Consider the following 12,105-nt stretch of genomic DNA (forward strand, 5'->3'; position numbering starts at 1 on the left):
TGGTCACATAAATCCGTCCAAAAAAGTATTTTTATTTAGAGAGATGCATGAAGAAAAACAATAACCAACGCGACACAAAATCCTTGGTTACGGTTTATGGTTTTAACCAAAAATGTTCCCAGCAAGGACAATTCAAACTAGATTAAGTGTAGACAAGTGTTAAAAGCAGAAAATATCAAATTTGAGAAGCACGACCTTTCTAAAGAAATAGTAATTGATAAATTACTCACAGAAAACTTAGAAAGAGCATGAAGTATCACATGTACGCAATACATAATATGAGCTATTGTTATTTATGTAATGTTTCTCTAGAGAGGAAAGTCCAAAACGCTTTGCTTTTAAATATCTTTAGTTTGTACATGTCAATCACTGGTAACTTTTAAATAGAATACGAAACTTGAAATCAATATCGTATTGATCAAGAATTAAAATATGAATTTATGTTTATACATTTAATAACTTTCAAAATATATGACATAATTCAAAATTTGATAGTTTAAATTTTGATAGACATTTTCTTAGAATTTATCGGGAATATGCATGTTAGATATAGAAGTTACGTAGAAAAAGATCTTAATCGGTAATAGTGACTTTCTAAGAATATGCAATAAAAATCCAGCACTAGTGATGTAAGCTCCAGCGATGAAGGCTGAAAATATCAGGGAAAGCGCGAGAGATCTAAAATGTTTGGCAAACTTACTGTTTCACTGATTCCTGTTGACAAGGTGGCTGTAAAATATAATATTATTTAACTAATATTAAGAAGCTATAAGAGTATTATTATTATAAAGACTAATACTGATCTTGGTAAGATGTTTTTCGCTTTGTGTATCATTGGTTTTTGAATACACTAGGTTTTAAGAAAAAATCTATGCAAGTGCATGTGAGACAGAAGTAATTCTAGAAAGACATTTTCCACAGTCGAACACATAAGTTTCATACTTGAAAGAATATATAAAATTGTGCGAACATACAGAAAAGGGTCAAAGAAAGAGGCGTAGAAATTCTATGAATCGAGCAAACAATGACCTAAGACTTGGAAGTGAAATGTGAAAGTACTGCTTATCACGAACGTATTTTCAATATATGAATTTCTTTTGATTTTTGAAAAACCACAAATTACACATATACGCCTTCGAATTGTTATGTTGATTGTCTGAAACCAGATATCGAAACAATGGTTTTCCCATAAACCATGAATAGTTGCATCTATAAATATAATAAAGCTACATGTAGTGTACGAGGATGACAAGTAATACTAAACCATTGTTAGTTCGTTACTATAGAGTAGTCTGCTAGATCTTTTGGGAATTTAAATAAAAAATCGCTTTCCTCGGAATTAACCAAATGAATTAGTCATGGTGGAGATGTATTTAGTTAAATCTTTTATTTGTATGTTTGGATAATTTATTAAGTGTAAAACATTACTGTTTCTATGTTAATGTAATAATTAAGGTACAGACTTACTGACATTTATTTATTATATAAACCCAACATAGCACGTGATAGAAGATTTAATTAATACTATGTTCCCACTATATCAAAATGTCTTTATGTAAAAGACGCATAACGAGAAAACTATTGTTAAAAGATAGACAAGTAAAAATACGGTATTTTTTTAGGGCGAAAATATATATATTAAACATCGAAGATAACCAATTATGTTTGGAAAAATATGTTGTTGGTACATGTATTCATTATTAGATAATTGCAAAAATAGTCATGACACTGTGAAATTCCGACCGGTTTCAACTGTTTTATCATTTCCCTGATGATACAAATGAACTCTATATAATATATATATATGAACATTTTAAAAATCTGTTCACATTCGAAATAAACAACCGAAATAAAATGTACAAAATATATAATACAGTTTAAAACGTTCATTAGCATAGTTTAAAAGTATCCGAGAGTTTAAATTCTAAGTTATATTAAATAATACCTATGAAATTTTTACTACTACTACATGAAGCAAATGAATGGGTCTATTTTGAAGTAGTTCATTGATATTTACAAACACAAATACCATCTATTTAAGGTGTGGTGAAAAGATCCACCGTGTGTTTTCATTGGTGTTTTGTGTTAATTGACAAAGGTAGACCCATTTAAACCTTCCTTAAATAGCGATATATATCAGTGCTTCAGGTATAGTGAACATACCTCTGAAATGTGACATCTTAAATACTAAGTAGACGAGACTATATAGTAAAATAAATATAGCGTATATTTAAGTGAAAGTTTGTGACATTAAGGATGGCACAGGCTGAACTTGACTGCAAACAATGTCATAATGAACAAAAAGACGAAGTGACAGACAAAAAATATGAAACTCAGAATACTGAATCAATTGAGGAAAAAACTCCAGTGGAATATAATTTAAGGAGAAGTTCTTTAGTTAATCGGGTTGTGAGTGAACGGCTGCGAAAAGAACCTAGGAAACCAAAACCAAAATCAAAGCCACCACCACTAAGTAAATATCGGCGGAGATCAGCGAATGCACGCGAACGAACTCGAATGGTAGACATCAATGATGGTTTTGCCGAACTCAGAAGTGTTTTACCAACAATCGAAGCAAGCTCAAAAATGACAAAAATAACAACTTTAAGGTTAGCTCTCAATTATATATCTGCTTTAAGACATACGTTAGGATATGAAAACGATGCTGATGGAAACTCCGACGCTGCCTCAACGCGATCTGTGTCATATGATGATTTGGCTTCAGACGCTGCATCTTTGCCTTCAGCAAGCTCCTCGGGTGACGAACTTTGTCAAAGTCCAATGGATGGAGATTTCCTTAGTTCTGAAGATTTACTCGCAGGTGATATGGACTTGATCAATTTTGATCCTAGTGCTGAGTTGTTGTTAACGTAAAGTGACAGTGAGACAATCACCCATGTATCCAACTTATTTTTTTGATATTGTTTTATAATATCGGGAACAATTACGGACTTCAGGAAGAACAATGTTAATCAATCGTAAGTTATGTCAGGGACTTTCTATCATCATATATTGTTCAATATCACGGGCATCACTTCATTTATTGTTATTTCATAGTTTACTTTTTAAAACTTTGTCTCATGTCGCTATATAAAGATATTTTTTGTTTTATTTTACGGAGTTTTAACTTATGTGAAAAGTTGTTGGATGGGACTAGTATACTCGGCATCAGAGTTATTGATTTCATCCAAAAAGGCAAGGAAATATTTTTGTAATTATTTATTATTGTTATTTTTACATTTTGTATGCATTAAAGATTATTGATACGCCTCTTTTTCGTTTAGATAATAATTCTTAAGTGAATTTGAGAAGCAAGATTTAATCTGATATGTATTGACAGGTCTCGGGTGTTTTTTTATTTGACCTCACTTAAATGGCTATTAGTTTTAATTTCAGTTTTAAACATTTTCTTTCTGCATTCAATTTTACAAATCTCATCCAATATTCCAGTGTGCATGTTGAAGGTAAATGTTGACATGTAAGGTTACAGATATCTATACCAGGATGATTGTAAATATTACATACTAATTATCGTTTTAAATTTAACCAAGGTTTAATGCAGGTATTTAAAGTATTAAGATTTGGTCTTCATTTATCTGTAGATGAAAAAGGAATATCTAACTATCTGGCCAACAGGATTAGCAGGTTGTCTTCAAGGGAAATTTACATGAATGGCTTAGAGTAATGCAGTAAATTCTGTTTAAATATGTATTGAGTTAGAAATAAGTAGGCCCATTGAACGATAGTCAATATCTCCGTCATCTAAATAAGTTGACACACTTACACACAATCAATATGATCATCAGCTACATTTTTGTCCTTCTTCTTTGTATGTTAGTTTTCAAAATGTGTTTGTAAAAATACCTTTGTACAACGTTCTAAATGAAGACCTTTGTTTTAACATTGTCACAGAGAGATTGTTTTTGTGATAGTGTGCATCACAAGCTATAACAACACATCTGCAAACAAAGTTTGTCCATCATATGTTTCTAATGGAAACAATTATATTGCCATCATCTTAGCATACAATAGTCAATAATACAATCTTGTAGATACAATTTACACTATTGATACCGAGCTATTCAAACAATATACAAAATATATGCTAATTCATGGAACCTTAAGTTCAAAAAATTACAATACTTATACAATTTGAACATTAACATTGGTATACTTATGCGTACATCTCAAATATTTTGGAAAGCTTTTACTTGCACATGGACAAGTTGGACATGTATCAATACAAAAAGGAGAAAAAAATATGATGATCAAATGCTATTGTGTGTTTGAGAACTGCACCCAGAGTCTTCGTTTTATACCTTGTGTATTTGTGTACAAATTAAGACAAATCTGGGCCACTTATGATTGAGGAATGAACGCTATTGAGTTTGTAATGTTTATCAAGAAATATCTGCAGCACTTCGTATCACATAATGTGTTTTAAATGTTAATGCTACAAGATCAAATTTAATCTCCGAAGACCTATGCAGCCATAGCCTGTAGTATCATAAAAGACATGTGTGTTTATCATACATTATAGTAAACTATATATTTGATAATGTAAGCGTACGAAATAACGCTTATAACTTATACAAAACAACTTTAAATATATTCATATCAAACCATGTTTTATACATCCAGAGCCATTGCGTTTTTATGCGTTTTGTTGATAACCAAAGTCGTTCATGGTCCTGATGTTTCGTACATATTAAGGGAGAGGGAAGGAATCTCATATCCTGTTGTTCTAAATGGTATCCGTTACAGACATTTTCTGTTTTTGGGATGTATAAGTACCCATCCACGTCCACTTTGTGTTTTTGTTAGATGTATTTCTATTTGATTTGTATCTTCTGAATGAATTTATGAGATTGACACATCGGTCAAGTACTGTTGCACCTTATCTTCCACATAGGTAAATGTAACCAACAGCAAGAATATATTAGGTATCGTTTCTGCATCGAAAATACATGTATTACAACTAGCATTACCGGTATTTCACAAGTTGAACTTATTAATAATATTATTTACACTACATAGAAGTTTTATTCCGTAATTTTGATTGGCCGAGGCGATACAAAAATTTTAATTTTATTTCCGTACAAAATGCAACAGCTATGAATGACTAAATGTACTTGTACTCTCCGTGACAACGTTAACGTTACAATAATACAGAGAAAAACAAATTAACTCGCCATGATTGTAGCCTAAAAATGTATTTATAATAATTGAATGCTTCTTTTTGTAATGTTATAGAGTTGTAAAAGCGTTGAACGTGCTAACATTTTTAGCATGGAGCGCTTCCGCGATTCAAATACAGAATGTGCTTCGATCAACACTTCTATGTTCAAATAACATTATACAGGGAAGTATTCAATTCTTAATTAAATCTTTATATAAGTAATTGTATTTCATTACATTAGTGATGCTTTCCTAGGTTATGACCATTTACGATTTATCTAAGTGTAGTTGTTTACTCTGATGTCACATATATATTAAACGCAATTTACTTATATCAATACATATTTACTTACATCAATACATATTTAAATACCAGAGAATGATTTTGTATTGATTGAAAACTACACAGAGATATCTATATATCAGAATTGGATAATGGTTTGTTTTCACATGCAGAGAATCTGTATTGAACAAATATAGCATTGAGTAAGATTTAAGCTTAAGATCGTTTTATCGCTGAGAATTTAAACTCTCAGTGAAAAGTCCTTGATCTACGTTTGCAGACTCAATGTGTTGACATAACCGCCTTCTTGACCAATATATAATGAGACAGTATACAATGTCGAAGTGATCAGGGATATCAATACTAACCCTCTAGTTATTTTTGATTACATATTTAGATCAATAACGGTGGCGTGGTTGAACTATAAGAGCTTTAAAGAGATGAAGAAGACCTTATTGGATTTCGGGTATTGAGGATATTTGTTCACTGGGCTGCTAAATGGAATTGTTGACAGGTGCAACAAAGCGTTTCAAGATAACGTTCAGAGATTTGGTTATTTGAATGTTGTCAAGTGTGAACATCTACAAACAAAATCGTCAAACATATATGCATATTTGAATTTTTCCATCGTTGAAATATAAAAACTTGATTTCACGATTAAAAGTTTCAATAAAATATCGTACGAATTCCCGCCAATGACTGTATCATTAAGGTCATCTATTTTCTTAAAGCATTCATTCATACATCCTCTCATTCAGTTGATACCAGCATTGTTTAAATGGTATTTTCAATAATTTTATTACTTCCTGACGTGATCAACTAAAATGTGAGCTATCAAATATGGATTTGTCCCATAATCAACTGGATATGAATAATACAGAATTAAGAATGTTGAAATTTTATATCCGAAATTTGCCATTTTGCTAAAAGACGTCTATAAACTTAAATGATTCAGGCGCAAGATAATGCTTGACAAAAGACAGATAATTCAATGATCAACAACAAAAAAGAAAAATGTTACGAACCCTCTGAAAATCGTTATGCTCAACAAGCGTATGAGGTCGTTGCTGCATACGAAACCCTCGTGAAGGTCCTAGTGGTAAAATGTAATGACTTAACAAAAGAACGGAACACTAATATTGTTTTATATTAATGCCTAAATACTCTTCTGATACATTAGCAAGAACTCATAAAAAAAGGTAAACTGACAAAGAGTAAGCCAAATAATTTGATCAAGTAACAACATTGCATATACAAAATGACATTTAGAAGGGCAGATGCGCATTCAGAAATAACAACTGTAAAGCTCTCGTCGCGGTTTACTTGCAAGTGAAAGTTGCTGAACAACAGGCTTCTTTTGATTTTATGATGAGTGCTGTGTTAAATATATTTTTCATGTTTATTGCTCTCTAATGCATTAGGGATGTATTTTAAAAGTAGTATGTGTTTAATGTTGTACAAGAGTGATCGGAAATGTAATTGCAGACTCAGACAGTGGTGTACAGGTGAGATACCGTGCCAGAAAAAATGAATGATATAGCAACGATTGATGCATATAATTTGTTAACCCAGTTATATAGCCTTAAGAAGATGAAATTCGTGTCAAGATTATGTTATTATACGATGGCATGGAGCGAGAAGAATTAAACCTATGATTAGACAACATAAACAAGAAATAAACCATCTAACCGATTAATGTTACTACATTTGCTATTGTAATAATTGTTATAATTAGCCTACTTGTGAAACCTAGACAATCGTTTTCAGGTGAATAATGAGTGGACAGATCCCTTCATGGGTGAAATCACCAATAACCTCCAGCTACATTTAAAAACTTCCATGGGATAGGCATATTGTGTTAATTATCACCCTCATATTGGTACGGGAAAGTGATTATTGATGGGTTCAACTACCCCCTAGTTTTTCGACAATGGTCGTTCATTCATAAGTGAAGTGACTTTGTATATGATAATATCATTTCATTAATATTCATAAAATTATTACCCTAACCACAATAGTCCAAATTAATTAAAGGACATTAAAAATGCAGCGCGTATCAGATATCCGAAGATTTACCTAGTGTAGAAAAATATAAAGCATATGTTTTTTTAGTTTTAGTATTCATTTATAGCGCTACGTCCATCTCGTGCTGACAACTGATAAATAACCTGTCCAGGTAATATACAACTTTAATTTATTATTTTTGTGCATTTTTGTGTTCCATAAGTGAAGAATAATTATACCAGTATGTGTGTGCTAATAAGAAAGTACAGATCTTAGGTGTTTTGTAGTGTATGATTTTAGCACCTATTGTATACCAGATATTTTCACTTGGATACTGCAAAGTTATAAGATGCATGATTTCTTTATTTTATTTTGTTAAATAAATTATAATATAACATGCTTACACAAGATTATACAAGTTTTGCAAGTTTTTATCTACGTCACATTAATTTTCTTGCTTACAAATCGTTGCAGCAAAATTAGTGTTGCCTTGTTAAATAAAAACACCTTTTTTGTCAAGCTGCACCTAGTCGTTGTACGTAAGAAACGGACTACCTATGCGATGGAGCATCCAATGTTTGTAGTGATATACTTGGATATACTTCAATTATTAATTAAAGATTATCACAGAACTATAGATAAAAGTATATATTGGATATACTTCAACTACACAGCAACCCAAATACATACAACACCAATAGACATCTATAAAATGCTCTAGATGACCTTCGTCTTAAAACGGCTAAAAGTTTAAAATATGTTTCAATATGTATGACAAAAATATAATATAAAAGTAAGCAGAAGTGATATGATTGCTAATCACAACTATTCACCAAAGACCAAAAGACAAGGATTTGATCAACAAAAGGTCATCATATATAACAATGAACAAAACTGGTGCCGTGCACTATAAAAGGCCCCGATATGACAAAATATGAAACACTTCAAAAAGAAGAACAATGGGCTGATCTGTTTTAATCAATCATAGTAGATAGCAGGCAACGGCAACCATTGGACAACAGGCTCCTGACTTTGGACAAGAACTTAAAAATTTGGCCGGATTAAACATGTTTGTGAGCCTTCATTCCTCCACCTGACCTGGTACAGTGGTGAATATCATAACATAAGACCAAACGTTAAAAATAAGTTGGAAAAGGCTTGCCAGATCAGATCGCAAAGTGGCATAAAACAATTAACAAAAATGAAAACGACACAAAGTAATGGTCAATGAGTATCGTTAGTTACTGAAAAGTTAAAGCTAGTTCAATGACGAATTTCAACTAATAAATTATGTTTTCCCAGACTAGAATATCAATCAAAACACCTCCAAAAGTGTCCAGACGTCATAAGCAGTCTGAGAAAATCCTGACCTTGTGAAAAAATCGACCAAATGCAGGACCATAAAAGAGAGGCGAAAGATACCAAAGGGATATTCAAACTCATAAGTCGGAAACAAACTGACAATGCCATGGCAAAAAACGAAAACGACGAAAACACAAACAGTACAAAAAACACAACAAAGAAAAATAAAGACTGAGTAACACGAACCCCACCAAAAACTTGGGTGATCTCAGGTGCTCCGGAAGGGTTAGCAGTTATCATAAATGTAATAACTGGATAGCAATTTAGTTATGTATTGAAATATCAAAAATAAATTCAAATGTCTTTCTAAATTGATATCACTTAAGAATAAGTTTATTTAAAGGAAACATATATAGTGGCCTACCAAAGGAAATTTTACCCTTCACTTTAAAATGTCTTTTGCTTGTCACAGATACATTTGGGAAAACCTGATAGATGAATATACACTAATCTTTTCTGAAATCAATTTTAGAAAACCTTTAATATTCAGAAACGAGGAATTCTAAGCTAATGCATACACATTGGTAAGTTTATTTTTGTAAGACAGAAGGGGAATGTATTCCAAAGTCTTACCCAGTGTGATCTTACAAAAACCGGATATACTTGTCTAATGTTGCGTAGCTTTAAAAACATAAGTTGATATTAAATAAATTCATCATAGATACCAGGATTGAAATTTGAATAACATGGTATATTTTCACTAAATTCTTCAAATAAGGCGATTTCTATAAAGCGGAAAAGCCGTAATTTATTCTTAAAGCATTCATTTTCTGTGTTATTCAGATTTCAATATGCTATTACTGCCATATTTAGTACATTTACGGGGATTTAACAAAATGTAACGACACTGTTTATGTCTTTTGTTTATTTTTAGTTTTTGTTTTAAATTTTAAGAAACTTATCTTTGATTTAAAATGATCTTAAACACTGCATCTTTCTTATCGGATTTTCACACGACTAACAAAAGCGATGGTGTCACCATTACAGCAGAAACTGCGTAGCCTTATAAAACATCTGAGTTTACTTTGTTTTTTTATTGGGTTTTTGTTACTAGATCCTTCATTTTCCGTGTGATGTTTTATGTAATCTTTTATTTCCCATAGCTGTGCTTCACTTCTTAGACTTCTGATTTTGATAAACCCCTGATATCATCGTACTTATGATTTTGATTACTCCCTGATATCACCTTACTTATGATTTTGATTACTCCCTGATATCATCGTACTTATGATTTTGATTACTCCTTGATATCATTTTACTTATGATTTTGAATACTCATTGATGTCATCGTCCTTATGATTTTGATTACTCCTTGTTATATCGTACTTATGATTTTGATTACTCTTTGTTATATCTTACTTATGATTTTGATTACGTCTTGTTATATCTTACTTATGATTTTGATTACTCCTTGTTATATCTTACTTGTGATTTTAATTACTCCTTAATATCATCTTATTTATGATTTTGATTACTCCTTGTTATCATCTTATTTATGATTTTGATTACTCCTTGTTATCATCTTACTTATGATTTTGATTACTCCTTGTTATATCTTACTTATGATTTTGATAACTCCTTGTTATCATTTCATTTATGATTTTGATTACTCCTTGTTATATCTTACTTATGATTTTGATTACTCCTTGTTGTCATCTCATTTATGATTTTGATTACTCCGTGTTATCATCTTACTTATGATTTTGATTACTCTCTGATATCATCGTACTTATGATTTTGATTACTCCTTGATATCATTTTACTTATGATTTTGATTACTCCCTGATGTCATCGTACTTATGATTTTGACTACTCCTTGATATCATCTTAGGGGACGACCATTTGATATTCTGGGGGGGGGGGGGCAGGAGGATTTTGAAAATAAATAACTCAGCCTTGATAATCACAAAAATAAATGGTTTGTTCTGTGGTAGTTTGAAAATAAATTACCTGACTTGCAATGTATTGAAAATAAATAACTCAGCAGGTCTAATCGAAAGTATGAGATGGCACCAGATTCTTCATAAATTCATCTTTTTTCCAAAAAAAAAATCGGGAAACACTTCCCATATCTTTTAATAATAAAAGTATAAATATTATTTAAATATACTTGAAATGTCAGAAAATTGGTTTCATTTAACTTGAGGTTAATTGTCTCAGGAACACTTACCTCACTTTTATTAAATCAGGGCCGTAACTACATTGAGACAAATGCCTCATGTAGGAAATTTCAAAACCAAACGCTTGTCTGCATATCAAATTGTGTTCACCGTGAGTGCCTTGCAAGAAGCAAGTTCTGTTCTCCCTCAGACGTAGCCCCTGATTTTTCGGGATCAATGTTTCTTATTTATTTGTCTTTTGTTCATTGATTGCCCTTCTGTATTCTGTTAGTGTTGCATTCATTTTGTAATTTAGTAATTTTATTATTAACTTGATCATGAGTTTAAAAAAACACAGCAGCCACAGACTTAACTATGTGAATTACATTTTTGCTTTTAATATCATGCATATTTGTCTTTTGATGTTGTTCCTAGAAACTTAAGTCTTACACTGAATCTATAACGTGATTTTGCTTTGAGACCAAAATATTGTCATAAAATTATTAAAACAGAACTTGCATTTTCAGTTTAAGAAAGGGTCTGGGGAACACCCAGAAGGCATGATTTTGCATCATTTGTTCTATAGCTTCTTGGGCCTTCAGCGGTTCAAAAACCCTTCAAAAAATATTTTGCCTCGCTCCGCTCGGCGAAACATGTTTGCCAATACTTTTAGAAGAGCCTTAGTTTCAACCAAACTTTAATACTGTGTATGTATGCAATACATGTATATGCATTGGGGGATATAAAAGATTCATTTCTGCAGAGGATAATAATTAATTCTGGTTAAATGGTACATAATGACTTGACTATACATGAATTATTTATAATAAACAAATAATCTAAAAATTGTATGTTTTCGAATATTATAAATATAGTTGTGAAAATAAATAATCAGTCCCTTGCTTTAATGAAAATGAAAAATCTTGCTTCAATAGTGCAGAAAATAGATAATCTGTCCTCTTAGTTTACAAAAATAAATAACCGATCCAAAACAAATCCTCCTGCCCCCCCCCCCCCCCCCCCCCCCCCCGAATATCAAATGGTCGTCCCCTTATTTATGATTTTGATTACTCCTTGTTATCATCTTATTTATGATTTTGATTACTCCTTGTTATCATCTTATTTATGATTTTGATTACTCCTTGTTATCATCTCATTTTTGATTTTGATTACTTCTTG

General features: G+C 31.5%; 1 protein-coding gene across 1 annotated transcript; it reads left to right on the forward strand.

Moving 5' to 3' along the window:
• Positions 1 to 2,127: 2,127 nt before the first annotated feature.
• Positions 2,128 to 3,272, forward strand: LOC127698990 (helix-loop-helix protein delilah-like). Its single transcript, XM_052202785.1, has one exon. The coding sequence runs from the start codon at positions 2,257 to 2,259 to the stop codon at positions 2,872 to 2,874; it is 618 nt and encodes a 205-aa protein (XP_052058745.1). The 5' UTR covers positions 2,128 to 2,256; the 3' UTR covers positions 2,875 to 3,272.
• The last annotated feature ends 8,833 nt before the right edge of the window (positions 3,273 to 12,105 follow it).

This window comes from Mytilus californianus, unplaced genomic scaffold, assembly GCF_021869535.1.
Source record: "Mytilus californianus isolate M0D057914Y unplaced genomic scaffold, xbMytCali1.0.p SCAF_4, whole genome shotgun sequence".
In the NCBI taxonomy this organism is placed as follows: domain Eukaryota; kingdom Metazoa; phylum Mollusca; class Bivalvia; order Mytilida; family Mytilidae; genus Mytilus; species Mytilus californianus.